This window comes from Mesoplodon bidens (genome assembly GCF_964165515.1).
Source record: "Mesoplodon bidens genome assembly, chromosome: 3".
NCBI classification, from domain to species: Eukaryota; Metazoa; Chordata; class Mammalia; order Artiodactyla; family Ziphiidae; genus Mesoplodon; species Mesoplodon bidens.
The window spans coordinates 162,935,299-162,956,292 of record NC_138178.1 but is presented as its reverse complement, the minus strand read 5'-3'; the positions used below and the strand labels follow the sequence as shown (position 1 = coordinate 162,956,292).

The 20,994-nt window shown below is 38.4% G+C and overlaps 1 protein-coding gene across 3 annotated transcripts in view; it reads left to right on the top strand.

The window, feature by feature from the left end:
• The window catches only part of GALC (galactosylceramidase), a 59,324-nt gene extending 43,542 nt beyond the window's left edge, over window positions 1-15,782 (top strand). For all 3 annotated transcript variants that reach the window (XM_081226908.1, XM_081226909.1, XM_081226910.1), the window contains 5 exons: window positions 1,904-2,054; window positions 3,066-3,246; window positions 7,641-7,804; window positions 9,214-9,290; window positions 15,105-15,782. In XM_081226908.1, the coding sequence (XP_081083034.1) occupies window positions 1,904-2,054; window positions 3,066-3,246; window positions 7,641-7,804; window positions 9,214-9,290; window positions 15,105-15,251 (720 nt within the window). In that variant the 3' untranslated portion in view covers window positions 15,252-15,782. The remainder of the gene's footprint in view (window positions 1-1,903; window positions 2,055-3,065; window positions 3,247-7,640; window positions 7,805-9,213; window positions 9,291-15,104) is intronic.
• The last annotated feature ends 5,212 nt before the right edge of the window (window positions 15,783-20,994 follow it).

Here is a 20,994-nt window from a genome sequence, read left to right as displayed (position 1 = left end):
ATGTCTCTCTCGGATTTCGGAAACTATTTCTTGTTTTTTCAGTCTCCCCGCCACCCATCACACTACTACCAGAATGATGCGTCTAAATGCAGATCTGATTTTTGTCAGTCCCTGCTCAAATGCCTTAGTGATTTTTCCTATAAGTTCACATTCCTTAGTGTGGCATGTGACCCATGTTATCACCTCATGAGGTAAAAGACTGCTTTCCTTTCTAGATGCATGTCCTACTAAACTGACCTTTCCTCACAGACTAAACATCTTGCATTTTTCAGAGCATGGCATGCCAAGTTAATTACTTCTGTGACTTTGCACATGCTTTTTCTTTGTCCTAGAATGCCTTCTGTTCATATCTTTGTCATCCTTCAAGACTCAGCCCAAGTGTTGCTCCCTCTGAAGCCTTCCCCACCAGTCTTAGGTCATAGCCACCTAGGGATATGTACTTACCTAGTAAACACTTTACCCACTACAGTGGATGCCTCGAGGATTGGGTCACAGCCTTATATACCTTTTTGTCCCAGGTGCCTAGTGTAGAGCTTAGCAAATGGTGGTTTCTCATGAGTAAATGTTTCAAAGAATGAATTGGCCCAATGCAAGCACATCACTTCACCTAACTGACACAAATCTGCTACTTTTTATGGTAATTATTAAAGTTCTGTGACTCAACTAGTCAGTATCAGTAATTGAACACCCACTGTATATTAAATTTGAAAAAAGGAATAGTCTCTAATTTTTGCACAACACATTGCTAGAAATAGCATAATAAAACTGATTTTCCCCATAGGAAAAATAATATCATTTGGAGTTCTTCCTAAGCCAGAATATGGTATTAGATATTTCATAGATCTGACCAACAATGTATTAAAGCAAAGGTATGATATAAACCTCTAATATAAAGTAGAGAAAAAGAGCTACTCAGATTTCATAAAGTGGACATAATGTTTAGTGCCTGTGTCAATTATGCAAAGGACTTCAGTGTCTTCGGAGGCCTGCTTTTACCATAGGACACCTATGATGTAGGGAAGGTTTCTTGTAGGTCACTCACTGAGTTTAGAACTTTATAAACATTTTCTCATTTAATCCTCACAATAGCCCTATGAAGTATGTTTTCTTCCCCTCATTTTATAGATGAAGAGATTATGGCTTTATATGCCAAGGTCATAAATGTGACATAAATGTAATTTGTTAATTGAAATACGTATTGAACATGTAATGAGTAAGACTTTTTTTACATAGTAAACGTTTTCTGTGTTTAACAGCTTAGTCAACAGTAAGATTTTATGGATTTTTCTACCTTAGCAAAGTCCTAAAAAATAAATAAGCAGATCTCTTAGTTACATGTATTGAATTATACACAGACTTTAAGGATAATACAGTCTAATAGAAAAGACAGAGTAATGGAAAGAGATTTGGGGATCATCTAGTCCTTCTTCCTTCTGTGAAAATAAATTCTTTTAATATCCTTTCTAGAATGTTTAATTGCACAAAGTCTTATAAATAACTTAAGAAAAAAGATTCCAAGGGCCTTGATATTGAGTGTGTCCTTCACAAGTAGTTAGGGAATTCTAAAAGAAATGAGTTTGGCTTATCTTAAGCTTATTATTATAATAATTTTTTTTTTTTTTTTTTTGCGGTACGCGGGCCTCTTACTGTTGTGGCCTCTCCCGTTGCGGAGCACAGGCTCCGGACGCGCAGGCTCAGTGGCCATGGCTCACGGGCCTAGCCGCTCTGCGGCATGTGGGATCTTCCCAGACCGGGGCACGAACCCGTGTCCCCTGCATCAGCAGGTGGACTCTCAACCACTGCGCCACCAGGGAAGCCCTTAAGCTTATTTTTTAAAAGCTATTTGACCCAAATGAGATGAGCCAAAGTACTTGGCTTGAACACAGCATTGTTTCTTTCTCAGCTCCTAGACAGCGGTGGCAGCTTCACGCTGAAACTGCAAGAGGACGAGCTGTTTACACTCACCACGCTCACCACCGGCAGCAAAGGCAGTTACCTGCTGCCTCCGAAATCCCAGCCCTTTCCCAGTGTCTATAAGGATGACTTCAATGTCGGTAAGTTTTTGTACCAAAACTTAACTTGGTTTCCAGTTTCAGCAGTAGTGGATAGATTTCTACCTGTCAAACCGGTGCCTGATGGAGTGGTTGTGAGAACCACATTAATTTAGCTCTAAATCTCTATGTGGTAAACGGGAACTAATTTTTGTGTTACTTCGAGATAAATCGCAATTTGAGGGTCCTGTTAGTTTCAGTGCCAGAAAAAAATGTAGAGGTTATTGTTGGAATGAAAGTTATACAGATCTTACTCAACTTACGGTGGGGTTAGGTCCTGATAAACCCATCGTAAGTTGAAAATATCATAAGTCAAAAATACCAAACCTCATAACTCAGTCTAGCCTACCTTACCTGTGCTCAGAAAACTTACCTGAGCCTACAGTTGGGCAAAATCATCTAACACGAAGCCTAATGAGGTGTGGCATATGTCATGTTGTTTATTGAAGACTGTACTGAAAGTGAAAAGCAAAGTGGTTGTCTGGGTACAGAATGGTTCTGAGTGTATCTGTTGTTCACCCTCGTGATTGCGTGGCTGATGGAAGTGTGGCCCACTGCAGCTTGCTGCCACTACCCGGCATCACAGGAGGGCATCCTGATCAAAATTCAGAAGTTGAGGTACAGTTTCTACTGAATGCATACTGCTTTCGTACCTTTGAGAAGCTGAAAACTTGTTAAGTCAGGGCCGTTAAGCAACTTGCCTGGGGAACCGACTGAGCTAGAATCCGAACCCAGGTCTACTTACTCCAGAACTCATGATCTTTCCTCTTAAGCAGTTGCATGGATTAAGTGTGTAAAGTCTGTAGGTCAAACTGATCACACTGATACTTAATAAAGATGATATAAAAGTCAATAGCTCTTTAGTAACCTAAACCTTAAACTCTGACTGTTTATAAGTATCATTTACTTATTTAAACCTTTTCAAAAGTATATCAAAATGTACCAGAAAATATCAGAGAGGAGAGATTCTGTAAGATTTGATACTAAACAACGAATTTATTGTGTTCTGAACAGATTACCCATTTTTTAGTGAAGCTCCGAATTTTGCTGATCAGACTGGTGTATTTGAATACTTCACGAATGTTGAAGACCCTGGAGAACATCGCTTCACACTGCGCCAGGTTCTCAATCAAAGGCCCATTACTTGGGCTGCTGATGCATTCAACACCATCAGTATTATAGGAGATTACAAATGGTATGTAAAACTGACATCCTTATGTAGATCTGGCTGAAATAACCTTGTAATGTTGTCAGGTACATTCTGAAGCCAGAACTTTTCAACAGTTCTCCTGTCCAAGAACCTAACAGGTGTGTTATAATATCACGGTGGCCATAAACCAGCCAATTGTTTTATTGTTTAAGTGTCCTTCCCTCAGATTTGCCCAAATTAATAGTAATTGTTGCAGGATCAGATTGATTTTAATATAAAAATTGAGGACTTTGGGACCCAGTTATAATTTAAAATTTATTTCTAAGCAGACTTCGTGATTTGCATGTTGTTTTTAAGTTTTTGTTTTTGCTGGAGAGTTGATTTGTTGAAATGGTGCTGCCACCTGCTGGATCCATACTTGAATTACATTGTTTTAGCTTTTGTGGAAAATCTATTTACCAGGTGACAGTAGATGGCAACAGTAAAAAGCAAATCAGCTTTTAGTTGGCTAGAGAATTCCACTCTTTTATTTAAGCATTTGATAAAGAGAAAAGATGTATTTATTCTTCACTCAAAATATAATGGCCAAAGCAAAACTGAGAAGTCAGTTATGGAATTCCTATGTACTGACTAATTATAACTATTTTAGGTGTTTCTTTTCTATTTTTTTCTTTTAACTAGTATAATGCTACTGTGAAACATGAAACACAAGCATTTCAGGCTTAGTGATAGTAACTATTAATGTCAAGTCACCAAATAGCTTGGAAATTGGGCAGGGAAAGGAAGATAATTTGGAAAAGAGCTTTGAATTGTTTATCTGTAGAATGCTGCAGAAAGTCTCTCTCTGTATTGCCCTACTCCCTGTTATAAATCCCAATTCTAGTCCCAAACTCAGATAGTAAGTATTAAGAAACTCCTATCCAGAGTTTCTAGAACCCTTACAGCTCCTTGGAGAGTTATTGGGGGTAAAGAATTCTTGCCTAATTTAGAATAACTTCAATGGCTTATCTTTTTATACAACAGAAATACTGTTTATCCCAACATCTCTGTATCACACACTTTATCTGGACATTCTGGTCATGTCAGCGGGGTTTGTGATTTTGTCATTTGTTACTGATGGTCTTACAGTAAGACAGGTGGCTGTGTTTAAATGTCTAAGGGATGGGCCCTGTTATTTTGATCACCATAGAAAACCTTTAAGTTTCTGTGACAACCCATATCCCCCACGCTCATGAACACTACATAGGGCTCTCTCTGAACCCCAAATCTGTTGTTTCTGGCTGGGACTCCAGGAAAACTGAGAGACTCTTTCATTGTAGTAGAGAGATAATGTAGAGCACCATCTACAGATTAAACAAAACCTTTCATACCTTTGAAGGTTTCGCAGTATTTAAATAGCAGTACGCAATCTGTACTACTGCAGTGTGTAAGGAGGTGAAGAGGAGGATGGGGGAAAGTGGGGAGAGAAGGAAGGAGTGACATATTCTGAAAGAAAAAGAACCAGGAAATGGCAACTATGCATGTCAAGAAAGGACTGTTTTTGTCTTTCTTAAGCCCTACTTTCATCATGTTCTTTCACTGCTCAAGAATATGCAGTGGGGCTTCCCTGGTGGCGCAGTGGTTGAGAGTCCGGCTGCCGATGCAGGGGACACGGGTTCGTGCCCCGGTCCGGGAAGATCCCACATGCTGCGGAGTGGCTGGGCCCGTGAGCCATGGCCGCTGGGCCTGCGCGTCCGGAGCCTGTGCTCCACAACGGGAGAGGCCACAACAGTGAGAGGCCCGCGTACCGGGAAAACAAAAACAACAAAACAACAAAAAAACAATATGCAGTGACTGTTTCCTGCTACCGAACCAGATCTGCACTTCTGTGCCTGACTTCCAAGATCTTTTAAAATTTGGTCTCATCCTATTTATTTTGTGTTATTATCCTATCCTAGATTCAAGGGAGCCAGATCTGTTTAGAGATGTACACACATCCCATGTCCATTTCTGTTCTCTGGCTGTGCTGCCCATTTATTGCAGGGAAAGGAGGGAATGAAAACTGGGTAACACTAAACACTGGTATGAGCTTCCCATAGCTACCTTTTGGCAAAGGTAGCATCCTCTTTACCTTATAGACTGGGAAACTGAGGCTTCGGGGTAAGATTTGTTCAAGATCCCATAGTTTTAAATTCCAGAACCAGGGCAAGAGGCCAGGTCTGTTTGGTGCTGTAGCCCATGCTCTTGGACTATACCTCACAGCCTTGTTTGAATCACTGTCTTCTTCCTGAGAGTGGGAAAGGGAAAGTTAGTAAGTTAGTGGAGTTTATCCATTGTGCTATTCTAGTAAATCAGCTCTACGTGTGCACAGTGCCATCAGTTCTTAGAACTGTGTTTAGGACAGACCTTCTCTCATATTTAGATTTAGTTAAGTATCAGCACAGTAATTGGACTATAAATAGTAGACTTTACCAAAGCTGTTAAAGACTTCCATCTTGTTAGTAAGCTTTGGTTGGGATCTGAGGACAATCACAAAATTATCTTTCACTGCACAGACCTGAATTCTGCATCCTTTTGATCAAAGTTGCTTAAACTATGTTGGCTGGTTTTTGTTCTCTCAGCACTTCCAAGAGATTATGGCTGTGGAAGACTAAACCAAACTTTTATTCTATTTTATTCATTATCTGTAAAATTGCCTGTGAGTTGTGATGCAAGAATCACTTATTCTGGACTGTAAGGTATAAAAGGAAAACATTTGATCTTCTCTCACTCTCACTCTCAGTAGAATAAGTTTTTGGTGCTGGCGGGATCTGTAGCACTTTAAAACTTCTGATGAGCCAGCAGGGAGGTAAGGGATGTAAGGAACAAGCTGATCCTTGTTGGTTTCATGCTGGTGATAATGTACAGAGAGAAAAACTCCCTCTGCTGTGGGAGGACATACAAGAGAGACTGGGCTTTAGTTACTTAGCATTTGATTTTCCCGTAAAGTAGCCCAGCTTTGATTAAATGATTAAATGTAGGTTTTCCTGATTGTTGGGTACCTGCTGTAGGTGCTTCTTTTTTATGTTTTCCTTTACAAGGTAAAATTTCACTGTGCAAAATTCACTGACAGGGAACTCTGAGAAATGTAAAAGTCACATAATTCTGGGTCCAATTCCTCCCCATTTCCAGAATATATTTCTTGGCATTCTTAGTTTTATTTTAGATAAATTGCTTGCTTTATTACTTGACTGGGTGCAAGCTTTCTAATTCTTTTCCATTTGCACTTAGAATTTGAGTGGGAGGGGAATTATTTTCAGAGGTCGTATTAGATTGGGGTGGTTATATCATTGCAGAAGGAATCCAGTAGCATTTGTAAAAGGAAGCCTGGAGGAGATCTCATTGTTAAAGCTCTGGTAGTTCCTGGTTGGCTGAACCTTTCTCATCCTTTGATCTCCTGTCAGTGATACCAAAACCAGGGTTTTACTGCCTCTGCACAGACGTAGGTACTCTGTAGGGGAGAACGGTCCTCCAAGTGAGATTCCTGGACCAGAAGCGTCAGCATCACCTGGCAATTTGTTAGACATGCACACTCAAGGGGCCCACCCTAGACCTACTGAATCGGACCCTGAGGGGTGGGGCCTGCAGACTGAACTGAATAAGCCCTCCAGGGTGATTTCAATACTGCTCAAATGTGAAAAGCCCTACTGTAGAGTCAATGTAGAGTTGACTGTGTCTTGTTAGGGTTAAATGTAAAAATTAGCCTCAAAGCAGCTTTTGTTCTCCTAGAGGTTCCTAGCAGTCTCCACTGCTTCTCTTTGCTGATGGAAATGTAATAAATCTTTTTGTTCAGAATGATGTGGAAACTTATCTTTTACGTATTCCTAGAAAAAAATGGCTTCTTCTTATATTCTTAGAATGAGAAGTTATTTTATTATAGAAAGATAGGAAATATATATATATATATATATATATATATATATATATAAGTATATATAAATATATATATATATATATATATTTTTTTTTGCGGTATGCGGGCCTCTCACTGTTGTGGCCTCTCCCGTTGCAGAGCACAGGCTCCAGACACGCAGGCTCCGCGGCCATGGCTCACAGGCCCAGCTGCTCTGCGGCATGTGGGATCCTCCCGGACCGGGGCACGAACCCGTGTCCCCTGCATCGGCAGGCAGACTCTCAACCACTGCGCCACCAGGGAAGCCCCAGGAAATATATTCTTAAGAAGCTTGAAAATAGTAAATATTATTTTCCAATAGTAAGTCATTAAAAGAGGCAATGAAATGACTTGACTTCGTCATGTAAAACTTGAAACCATCATCAATGAAGCCCATCCCTGGTATAAGTGTGGACTTAGCAAATCACATACCTTGATTAGAAGTTTGGAAGCATGTGACTTCGAAAAGAGCCATTTGTGCTACATTTGAAATGACATAATTAAAAGCACTAACACTTTGATTTTGCAGGTCCAATTTGACTATAAAGTGTGATGTGTACCTAGAGACCCCTGAGAAGGGAGGTGTGTTCATTGCTGGAAGAGTGAATAAAGGTGGTATTTTGATTAGAAGTGCCAGGGGAGTTTTCTTCTGGGTTTTTGCAAATGGAACCTACAGAGTTACAGGTGATCTAGGTAAGTGGCTTCTTCTATAGCACATGGTTACTATGTGATATGTTGCTATATCTGTCTGTTACTTATGGGAGTAATGAAGGAGCTTTATACCTCATCGTGTTCGAACATCTAATTGAGAAGAAATTCAATGTGTGTAAGCAAACGCCAAATGATTCAAAATTATAGTGTTAATTAGTACAGACAGAGGCAGCTCAGTGAAAGAGAAAATTGTGCAAAGCTTTTTGGCTATTGTAGAGTTGAGCTAGGCTGTCAGAGTAGGATTACCAGAGATTGGAGTGTGGTGGTAGTAGTAGGGAGAGAATACTCAGGAAACAGTATAAATAAAAGCAAGACTCTAAGAATGTTGCTGGTGTGCTTATGGAAATACAAAAGGAAGGATTGATTTGCTTAAGATGGAGAATTCCTATTTCCTAATGTAGTCAATAACTTGAAAACAACTGGACTTTTCTCATTCATCTCAACAGTGCTTGTCTTATGTAGAATAGTATTTTATCCAGAATAGGTGCTTAGGATCCGTTCAAGTTGAATTCCATCCACTTCACTTTGGTTTGGGTACACACCGCTCTGTTGAAACTAGACCTTATTGGTGGTGACTCTTCTTGATTCACAGTCTCTTGACTTTCGTCCTGCATTAATAAAAAATCTTCTGTCCTAGAGTTTGTTCCCCTTTGCCTCTTCCTAAGGTGAAACGGGCTCCAATAATAAAATAAAAATTAAAGAGGGAGTGGGTAATGAGGACATTAGAATAGGAATTGCATAATCATAGCATGACTGATCTGGAAGATACCTTGCATTTTCCAATCCAAAAGAGAGTGCCTGAGAGGTTAATTGCTTTACCCAAGGTCTCAAAATGAGGTAGTAGCAGAATTGGAACTAGGGTAAATCTCTGACTTCAGTCCCCACTGCTCTGTGTCTTAAACTGCCCACTGGACATCTCATCCTGGCTTTCTCTCAGGCATTCCAATATAATATATTCAAAAATTAGCTTATTATTTTCTCTCTAATTCTCAGCGAATGCTATTACCATGTAGCCAGGTACACTAGCTGGAAATCTTATGGTAGGTTTTGACTAGTCCTCCTTATCCTCCGTATTCAATCCAATCAGGTGTACATGCAGACCTGAACTATACACGCTAATGCGTCATTGTACCCTGCTTGGTTTGTAAGTTTATTTTGCTCGTTCTCTTGTGAGCTCACATATGGCTCAGAGTAGGATCTCTCTGCATGCTGTATGGATGCCTGAATGAAGGATGTTTTGTTTTAAATCAATTGTAGGTATGGAAATGTCGATCTTTATTAAGGCTGACTTTACTACATACAAATGCGCCTAAGAACCCCCACTGAGTTATGGGATTCTGTGATTTAGATTTTAAAAATACATCAGCTGGGATAATCTCTTTGTGTTACAGCTGGATGGATCATATATACTTCAGGACATGCTGACGTTACAGCAAAAAAATGGTATACACTCACTTTAACTATTAATGTAAGTATTGCTGATCAGAAGCCTGAGGTAAAAATATTCTTTTTTTGTGCTTTTCTAACGTTTTCTGTTATCAAAGGGAGAAAGTATGATAAATAGTGGAAAATAGGCAGAGAGTCTTCCGTGATACCAGCAAACCACCCGTCCCTGGGATGATAGCGTGTGTCTGGGTAAACCCACCCGAGAACCATCAGCAGCTGACTTTATCACCCCCAGTATTTTTTTTTCTTTTATTTTGTTTTTGTTTTTTGAACTCAGGAGTAATTGGCAGAGTCAATAATTGAACTATTTTTTTTTTCAAGTTTCTTAAACCAAGATTCTTATTGGAGCTAATAGGTATAAGCAAAGTCACATAAATTTATTTTTTGATGGTTAAGAATGATTTGGTTTTCAGCTATAAGCACACTTTTTTAGAAGTTAGCTTCCATGACTCTTTGTCAGAGATGATACCAGATTGAGGGTAGTATCATGGAAATCTAAAAATATTTGTCAAAATTATTGGTTGATCATGAGTTATTGATTGACATGCTTCCAAGGGATGCTGTGTAGAGAACTTCTTCTGTATAATATACTGCTCTCTGCCAAGACAGTCCTGTCATAATTTTGTTTAGGTTACAATAGAGATAAAAAATGGAATTCAAATAACTTTTGGAACTTGTTCTCTTCTCTTACTCAACCACCAAAAGTGACAGTACTAATTTTTCTGGCAGTAACAATATGTACTGAAAATCCAGTTTGGGTGTAACACAGTTTATATAACTATAACCACACTTGATGGGCGTAACCTCATTCCTAGTTCATCCCTTTTGCAGCGAACTGAGGCAGTAAGGGCTGGCTTACCTGCACATGGAGGGGAGGCATCTTTTATGTGCTTTTGGTGTGAGGTGGTTCTTGCTGGAACAAATAACAGTACACATGTGCTGTTATTTGCTTAGGCAGATACTAGGTCTTGGAATTGGATTTAAAATTTTAACAGATCCTGCCCCTATTGCTAGCCAAAATATATCAATTTTTGTAGCAGTTATAATAATATTTGATATTACTGATTTTAATGATTTTTTCAAATTAATAGACATGATTTTCATTTCCTTGATAATTAGGGAGGTTGCACATCTTACTATGTTTATTGGCTGTTTGTGTTTTTTCTTCTCTGAAGTTACCCATTCACACTCTTTCCTCATTTTCCTATTGTGTTGTCTTTTTCTGATGGATTTGTATGAATTTATTCTATATTCTGGGTAGTAACTCGTTGTCTGTTATATATGTCACAAATATTTGCTTCTATTCTGTCACATGTATTTCAATTTGCTTATGGTATGTTTCGTGAATAGAAGTTTTAAATTTTGCTACTGTCATGTATTTCACTTTTGTTCATTGCTTTTATGTTTTATTTAAGAAGGCCTTCCTCTTTCTCAAGGTCAGGAACATTTTTTCCCCAAAACCAAACAAAGTTTAGGATTTTTTTTAATGTTTAAGTCTTTAATCCATCTGGAATGTATTTGTGGTTCATAAGGAGAAGAGCCCAACATAATTTTTTAAAAACAAGTGGATAGCCATCATATTTATTACATAGACTGTCCTTTTGCCCATGATTTAAAAGCCATGTTTTCGACATAACAAATCATCATGTGTACATAGGCTTATTTCTGAGCTCTTTTCTGTTTAATTGCTTTGTTTGTTATTATCCAATATCACACCTTAAATTGTGTTTACCTTCTAAAATCTTTGGTTACATGGTTTACTTCCTTCAGAGTTCCTTCCTGACCAGTTTATATAAGATAGCACCCCATCTCACTCTGTGCCCCTCTTCTCTTCCTTAATTTTTCTCTGAAGCTCTTGTTAACCTCCTGACATCTTACATGTTCTGTTGATTGCTGTGTGTTTGTTCTGCTCCTTTCACTAAAACCAAGCTTCTTTAATGACAGGCGTCTGTTTTATTCACTGCTGGCTCTCTGGCACCTAGAAAAGTGCCTGGTGCACACACAGTCAGAGCAAGAGCCCTTGTAGAATGAATGAGTGGATATCCGGTGAGGCAAGTTCCTCATTATTTCTTTTTAAAAATTACCTTTGCTATTTCAATACCATATTTACTCTTCTATTTAAATTTTTTTTTTTTTTTTTTTTTCGGTACGCGGGCCTCTCACTGTTGTGGCCTCTCCCGTTGCGGAGCACAGGCTCTGGACGCGCAGGCCCAGCGGCCATGGCTCACGGGCCCAGCCACTCCGTGGCATGTGGGATCTTCCCGTACTGGGGCACGAACCCGTGTCCCCTGCATCAGCAGGCGGACTGTCAACTACTGCGCCACCAGGGAAGCCCCTATTTGAATTTTTAAAACATATTTTCAATTCCATGAAAAATGCTGCTAGTATTACACTGAATTCATACATCAATTTGGGCAAAAATAATATATTCTTTTAGAATAATGTGTTTCCAAGGACTTCCCTGGTGGTCCAGTGGTTAAGACTTCGCCTTCCAATGTTGGGGGTATGGGTTTGATCCCTGTTTGGGGAGCTGGGATCCCACATGCCTTGTGGCCAAAACATACGATAGAAGCAATATTATAACAAATTCAGTAAAGACTTTTTTTCTAAAAAAAAAAAGAATAGTGTGTTTCCCCATTCAAGAACATGGTAACAAGGACATGCTGCATCTCACCATTTATTAAGATCTCCCACTATGTCCTTCAGTTTTATTTTTGTAGTTCTTCCACATTACTTGTTAGGCTTATTTTTAGTAATTTTATGAATTTTTTGAAATTTTGAATAGGATTTAAAAAGGTAAATTTCCTTAATTTTATTAGCTATTTTGCATACATGTTTAAAAAAAAGGGCTTATCGAAAACACCTGCCTCCTTCCTCACTGCTGTTCCTGCCGCCTCACCCCATTCTGTGTTCTGCTCCTCTGACACAGCCACTTTGAACTATTTCAGCTGTTTTCTTCTGGTGTGTCTTTTATATAATGTGATTTACTACTTTTAGAAGTTAGCTCCAGTCTTGCTACTGGGATGGGCGGGGATATTGCTGACTTAAACCTGCTCCACCCCTTACCCCGTTATTTCTTGTTCCACCAACTCCGGGCACATAATCCAGAACGGTCTCTGAGGCACCCGTCATCACATCAACCTGTTTTAATTCTTCACAGGCCACTTATCGCTTAGCTCTTAGGTATCGTGTGTGTTTGTGTGTCTCCTTCTACTAGAATGTAAGCTGTATAAGAGCAGGGACCTTGTTTTTCTTGTTCATCCTAAATTCCCAGTGACTTAAGCAACATTTGACATATAAATATTTGTTGCATAAATGAAAAACAAAACAAAACCACATCTTTTATGATGTTCATTTTCCAAATTACTGCTAATATGAGGATTTTATGATTTTGAAATTGGCCATTTTTGAATTCTTCTCAGCACACATCAGATGCTTTATCTTAGCGCTGTTGCATGGGAGTTAGAATGATAAACTTTGAAGTCTATTAATAGTCACTTGCAGATATTTTATGTTGCTCCGCTTCTGTTTTACCATCATAATCTCCAGAAGACATACCCTTATGCAGATTGAACAGTATCATATATAAATATATATATATATATGAAAGTTTGGTACAGTACCCAATAGGTGGTGAGCACTTTAATGAGTCAAGTTAATATTCTTCGGAGTAGGTGTGTTAGGAACAAGACAGGTCAGCATTCATATTTCCTTACTGATATATGCTGAGACTTCCAGCAAGTTATTTCACGTTTTTGAGCCTCTGTTTCCTTCTCTGTAAAATGGAGGTAGGCTCTGTAGGTTGTTTTAGAGTTAGATGTTTTTTATTTTTCATTCGACACATTTTTATTAAGCATCTGTTACATGCACTGTTCTAAGTACTGGGGATACATCAGTGAACAAGCCAGAAAAGGTTCCAGCTCTCTCAGAGCCTGTATTCTTCTAGGATAGGGATTATTAAACTTTTTTTTTCTTTAAAGAGCCAAAGAGTAAATATTTTAGGCCTTGTAAGCCCTATGGTCTACGTTGCAGTTGTTCAGCTCTGCTTTTGTAGTGAGAAAGGAGCCATAGACTATAGGTAGCTGAATGGGGGTGCCTGTGTGCCAATAACATTTAATTTATAAAAAGAGGTGGCTGGCCTGTGGGCCACGGTTGGCTCACTCCTGCTCCAAATAAACAAATAAATAAAATTATGAAGGAAAAATGAGATAATGAGTTAAAGTAGCTTCCCTGCCAGATTCTCTAGATAGAGAGGTCAGGGAAGGCCTCTTAAAGTGGGTGATGTTTGAGCTGAGAGCTGAGTGGTGGGAAGAGCAGTCTGAGCACAGGGCACTCCTGTGACTGGCCTTGTGTGAGGAGCTGCCAGAGGATAGGTTGGCTGACACCTGGGGGGCGAGGGGCAGGGGGAGGATGAGCTTTAGTGATGAATATAATTTGTGTACATAAGCTCCTTGACTCAATGTTAATACTCACTATCCCCTAAGTGGCAGAAGATGTTCAATAAGCACTTCTAGAGCTAAAGGTAGCTGTGCAGGTGTTGTAGTAACAGAAATGTATGTGGCTCTGAACGTGGAGTTGGGCAACTCAAATTCAAGTCCTAGCGTTACTGGTAAATCTGTGACTTTGATTTTTAGTCTCATTAAGTCACCGTGTCTCCATGCATAAAATAAAATAAGTAAATGAAGGCCCATTCCATTATAATTTTATGACTTAAGAGCAGATTTTATTTTGATCCTTGGCTTAGTGCTTTGGATCTTTTGCTCTTCACCCTTTGAAATTAGCTAGTTTTAAATGTAGCTGGAATGAGTGTGTTGTGGATATATGCTCATAAGCATGCTATAATAATGATAATAAGAGCTGTGTGCCAGACACTTAGCTAAGTAGGAATGGCAGCTGTCTGAGGAGGACATTATTTTTATCTTTCTCTGTCAGTGACTAGGAAGTTGTTCCTGTGGATATTTCTCTTTTTCCATCCACTCAACCCCCCGCCTCTCCCCAGTCATCAGTTTAACTGATGGTTACTGTTTTTGTAACTTAAGGGCAGGCTCTTGATATAACTTTGAAGTGGCATTCTGTACATGAGGATAAAACAATAAAACGAAGGTTAATTACCCCTCTCCCAGCTGGGCTGAGGCTCCTTAATGAAGACCTTAAATAAACATTTTGAGGGACTTCCCTGGTGGCGCAATGGTTAAGACTGCGCTTCCAGTGCAGGGGGCCTGGCTTCGATCCCTGGTCGAGGAACTGGATCCCACATGCATGCTGCAACTAAGAGTTCACATGCCACAACTAAGGAGCAGGCGAGCCACAACTAACACTTGGTGCAACCAAATGAATGAATGAATGAATGAATGAATGAATAAATAAATAAATAAGAAAAGCCTTTAAAATAAATAAATAAATAAAACACTTTGACCCCAGCAGTCCTGTCTGAAGAGCTGGTGGCTGTAAGCTGTCAATACAATGCATGTACATGCCACTACGTGTAAATGACAAATTTTTTTTTATTTTAGTGAACTTTTATCTAAAATTTTATCATAATGTTATGAAAAGTGTTACATTTCTGCAAGTTTTACAGCATTTTGGTGGAGTACAAGGAAATATTGAGGTATTCTTGTACCTTGGAAACTGTTTATATAAGTAGATAAGAATTTCCTTTGAGAAAATTTTTTCTGTATTTCAAACTTTTGCTCAAACTTGTGGACTCATTTTGCTGTGGTAAATCTTAAGTGAGAAGGATATTTGTTGCACTAAGTAGGTGGGCCATCCATTAAGAAACAGACTTCAGAGGATCAGTTTCACGTGTCTTTAAGGGATGTGTTTCTCCCCACTCCAGGGTGGTTTCTCTTCTGGCACGCTGAATGGCAAGCCTCTCTGGAAAAACGTCTCTGTCAACTTCCCAAAGAATGGCTGGGCCGCGATTGGAACTCACTCCTTTGAATTTGCACAGTTTGACAACTTTCGTGTGGAAGCCATACACTAATACAGAGTGCCATAGAACACTCTCTGGATTTTCTTTCTTTTTGGTTTTGGTTCAGAGCCATTTCTGGTTTTGATGGATCAATATAGGAGCCTTTTGGAAGCTACAAATAATGGAGAGTAAATGCGGAGAAAAATATATTTTTCCTTGATCATCTTGAAGATTTTTTTTTTAGAATTCCAAGGGGAAACAGATGAGCCTTTAATATGACCTGATACGTCCTGTAGATAGGACACTAGGTACGTTGGTCCCATCCTGCAGAGTGGTTTGGGTGTTCAGACCTCGAAGCCTTGTGTTAATGCTGAGGTAGCTCTCGTCATCTTATTTGCACGTGATCATGCAGATGGCAAGGACCTGATCATCACTGTGATGCATCTATTCATGCTGACTGTGTATCTAGTGAGCTGGTGTCCTCGTCGTGGGTAATGCTGCTGTAACAGGAAGCTGAAGAACACTGGAAATACTGCTTTTTTTTTGTTGTTGTTGTTCGTATTACCTTTATTTTATTTTTATTAAAAAAATTTTTTTAACGTCTTTATTGGAGTATAATTGCTTAACAATGGTGTGTTAGTTTCTGCTTTATAACAAAGTGAATCAGCTGTACATATACATATATCCCCATATCTCTTCCCTCTTGCGTCTCCCTCCTTCCCACCCTCCCTATCCCACCCCTCTAGGTGGTCACAAAGCACCGAGCTGATCTCCCTGTGCTATGCGGCTGCTTCCCACTAGCTATCTCTTTTACATTTGGTAGTGTATATATGTCAATGCCACTCTCTCACTTTGTCCCAGCTTACCCTTCCCCCTCCCCATATCCTCAAGTCCATTCTCTAGTAGGTCTACATCTTTATTCCTGTCTTGCCCCTAGGTTCTTCATGACACTTTTTTTTTTTTAAGATTCCATATATATGTGTTAGCATACGGTATTTGTTTTTCTCTTTCTGACTTACTTCACTCTGTATGACAGACTCTAGGTCCATTCACCTCACTACAAATAACTCAATTTTGTTCCTTTTTGTGGCTGAGTAATATTCCATTGTATATATGTGCCACATCTTCTTTATCCATTCATCTGTCGATGGACACTTAGGTGGCTTCCATGTCCTGGCTATTGTAAATAGAGCTGCAATGAACATTGTGGTACATGACTCTTTTTGAATTATGGTTTTCATAGGGTATATGCCCAGTAGTGGGATTGCTGGGTGGTATGGTAGTTCTATTTTTAATTTTTTTAAGGAACCTCCATACTGTTCTCCATAGTGGCTGCACCAATTTACATTCCCACCAACAGTTCAAGAGGGTTCCCTTTTCTCCACACCCTCTCCAGCATTTATTGTTTGTAGATTTTTTGATGATGGCTATTCTGACCAGTGTGAGATGATATCTCAATGTAGTTTTGATTTGCATTTCTCTAATGATTAATGATGTTGAGCATTCTTTCATGTGTTTGTTGGCAATCTGTATATCTTCTTTGGAGAAATGTCTATTTAGGTCTTCTGCCCATTTTTGGATTGAGTTGTTTGTTTTTTGGATATTGAGCTGCATGAGCTGCTTGTAAATTTTGTAGATTAATCCTTTGTCAGTTGCTTCATTTGCAAATATTTTCTCCCATTCTGAGGGTTGTCTTTTCATCTTGTTTCTGGTTTCCTTTGCTGTGCAGAAGCTTTGAAGTTTCATTAGGTCCCATTTGTTTATTTTTGTTTTTATTTCCATTTCTCTAGGAGGTGGGTCAAAAAGCATCTTGCTGTGATGTATGTCATAGAGTGTTCTGCCTATGTTTTCCTCTAAGAGTTTGATAGTGTCTGGCCTTACATTTAGGTCTTTAATCCATTTTGAGTTTATTTTTGTTTATGGTGTTAGGGAGTGTTCTAATTTCATTTGTTTACATGTAGCTGTCCAGTTTTCCCAGCACCACTTATGAAGAGGCTGTCTTTTCTCCATTGTATATCCTTACCTCCTTTATCAAAGATAAGGTGACCGTATGTGCATGGGTTTATCTCTAGGCTTTCTATCCTGTTCCATTGATCCATATTTCTGTTTTTGTGCCAGTACCATACTGTCTTGATTACTGTAGCTTTGTAGTATAGTCTGAAGTCGGGGCGCCTGATTCTTTCATCTCTGTTTTTCTTTCTCAAGACTGCTTTGGCTATTCGGGGTCTTTGTGTTTCAATACAAATTGTAAAATTTGGAAATTCTGCTTCTTGAAAACCACTTCAACATGTTATGCTTACACTCTAAAAAGTATTTTTTCTTTTCCTTTTTAAGATGAGGCTTTTGAATTATAGATATAAGGAGTGGGGTGATTTGAAAAATGCCCCATTAATAAACTGCCCCTAAAGCTATTTCTACAGTAATAAATATTAGCAGATTAATTGGGTTGTCTGCATTTTTTAATTCTCTTGGGTCCGACTTTTAGTCTCGTGACCCTTATAACTCTCTGTGATCATTTTCCCAGGTGACTGGAAGGAGGAAGAAAACCCTATATAGCCAATGCTGTGAGTGGGTCCCAAGGTAAAATTGTAGCAATTTTCTTGTGTTTCATTTCATTATGCCTTTCATTGTCTTCTCTTGTGGCACTGGTGACAAACTAAAATAACTAGTGAATACTTTAATCTCCTCGTGCCTGGAAGAAAAGGAACACCTATCTAGTTTATAGAATTGGATCATCCTCTAATATTTTGTGTGGTTAGAAGCATTTCTTTTGTTAAAGTACAAATATATTTAAGTATAGGTGAGCATATTTCTCATGCAGTATAATTTATATCTAATCATTAGTGTACCTCCTAGAAGCAAATCAATTATTCATGTGGATAAAGTAAATTCTGGAATTTTTTATAATGAAAGTTTAAAACTATTGAACTAATTCTACAATTTTGGAAATTGTAGTGATTTAATGTAGGCTAAATGGACATGAGGTTTTGTATTACTATTGGAGACAAGAAGCTAAATATTAGAGTAAATCAGATTACAGAGAAAATTTTAAAATTAAAACCAAGTCTAAGTGATTTCCAGTTTAGGTCCCTACATATTTTTTAAAATTAACTTCATTGAGGTATAACTTACATACAATAAAATGTTCCCATTTTAAGTTTACAGTTCAATGAGTCTTGATAAATGGATATAACCAAGATATTGAACATTTCCATCACTCCAGAAAGTTCTCTTGTATACCTGTGCAGTCATTTCCCCTCATCCCCACCCCACTCCCAGGCAACCATCAATCTGATTTCTATTACTGTTGATAAGTTTTCTTTGTTCCAAAACATTATAAAAGTGGCATCATACTCTTTGTACCCTTTTTTTTTTTTTTTTTTTTTTTTGCGGTATGCGGGCCTCTCACTGTTGTGGCCTCTCCCGTTGCGGAGCACAGGCTCTGGACGTGCAGGCTCAGCAGCCATGGCTCACAGGCCTAGCCACTCCATGGCATTTGGGATCTTCCAGGACCGGGGCACGAACTCATGTCCCCTGCATCGGCAGGCGGACTCTCAACCACTGCGCCACCAGGAAAGCCCTATACCCTTTTATGAATGGTTTCTTTTACTCAGCATAAAGTGTTTGAGATTTGTTTATGTGCTGTGTATATCAAAGGTTTGCTCCTAATTTCAAAGAATACTCCATTGAAGAGGTATACCACAATTTGTCCCCCCAGTTTTTGGTATTACAAATAAAGCTGTTGTGAACATTTGTGTACAAGTCTTTGTGTGGACATATGTTTTTATTTTTTCTGGGTAAATACCAAGGAGTGAAATTGCTTGATCTTTTTGGGAAGTGTACGTTTAGCTTTATAAGAAACTATCAAAACTGTTTTCCAAAATAATTGTATGATTTTACACTCCCATTAGAAATGTTTGAGAGTTTCCGTTGCTCTACATTCTTGACAATGCTTCCTATTGTTATTCTTTCTAATTTTAACCCTTTCTTGTGAGCTTGTAGTAGGTGCATTAGCTGCTGGACATCTTTTCAAGGATTTATTTCTCATTCATATATTTTTTTTGTGAAATGTTTGTTCATATCTTTTGCTCATTTAAAAAATGTGGTTCTCTGTCCTATTATTGAGTTGTAAGAGCTCTTTATACATTCCAGGTACAATTTTTCTTTTAAATCAGATATGTATTTTATCAATTTTCTCCAAGTCTATATCTTTTGAGGAGTACAAAATTTTAATTTGGAAATCCAATTTATCATGTTTTCCTTTTATGGTAGGTGTTTTTTTGGTGTCCTAAGAAATCTTTGTATGCTCTAAGTTCACAAGGATTTTCTTTTTGTCTTCTAGAAGTGTAATATATTTAGCTTTTACATTCAGGTCTGTTATCCACTTTGAATTATTTTTGTACATGATGAGAGGTGAGGATTGAGGTTCATTTCTTTCCTATATGGATATTCAATTTTTCCAGCATCATTTGTTGAAAAGACCTTCCTTTGTCCAAAATCAATTGACCATATATGTGTACAACCAATAATAAACTCTCTATTCTGTTCTACTGATCTGTGTGTCTATCCTTAGGCAAATACCACATTGTCTTCATTACTGTAGCTTTATAGTAAATTTTGAACTCAGTTTAAATCCCCCAACTTTGTTCTTCAGAATTGTTTTGAATAATTTAGGTCCTTTACATTTCCATAAATTTTAAGACTCATTTCTGCAAAGGCCTTTTTGGAATTTTGATTGGGATCACACTGAAAGTACAGATGGGGATAATGGATAATATTGACCCTTAATAATATTGACCCTTCAATCCATGAGCATGTTCCATCTCCATGTTTTTAGGCTTTCTATAATATCTCTCAGCAATTTCTGTAGTTTTCAGTGTACAGGTCTTACACATATTTTATTATTTTTATCCTTAAATCTTTTATTTTTTGATGCTATTGTAAATGGTGTTTTCTCATTTTATTTTTCAGTTCTTTGTTTTGCATACATCGAAATACAGTTGATTTTCTTTTGTCAACCTGCAGTCCTACTATATTTCTAAATTCACTTATTTTAGTAGCATTAAAAAATCCTTAGAATTTTCTGCATATACAATAATATCATCTGTGAATACAGATAGTTTTACTTCTTCCTTTCTGAAACATATAGATGTTGTTTTGAGGGGCTCTGAAGAGCCCAGTCCTTTATGTCTCAGTGCAGAAAGAATTCAGTGAGAGGCAAAGTGATAGATAAGAAGTGATTTATTAGAGTAGGATGCTTGTGAGGCTCACAAGTGGGCAGGCAAGAGGGTGCTGTGCCCGAGAACTTGGTGGGCTACAGCTTTATAATCAAAGGAAAAGTGGGGAGGGGAAAAGACCACTTTCTTCTTCATTCTGAGTAGACGTCATGCTTTCATCATCAGCTTCTCCTCCAGGTTGGGCAGGGGAGTTTTTTTGTCCTTACATGGTCAAGCCAGGACTGTAAAAATTATTTCAGGTCTCTGTACAATGAGCATCTTTCCATAAATTATTGTTTTTTATGTGTGCAGAGAGCATGTCATAGGGACCATTAACTTACTGAGGTCACTGGGCAAGATGTGGGTCTCATGCCACCATTGTTTTATTGTTTTGGGGCATGTCTCGTGCTTTTGTTGCATGGTTTTGCTCCTAGGCAGGCCTGATTGGCTTTGTGGTTAAGTAAACCTGCTTTCTTGAGTGATCATTAACTTACAGGGGCCTCCTATACTTTTTTTTTTTTTTTTACTTACAATACCCTAATGGGATTAACTATTTAATTACCTAGTTTGTGCCTTTACTCTGTCCCTATCATTTCCAG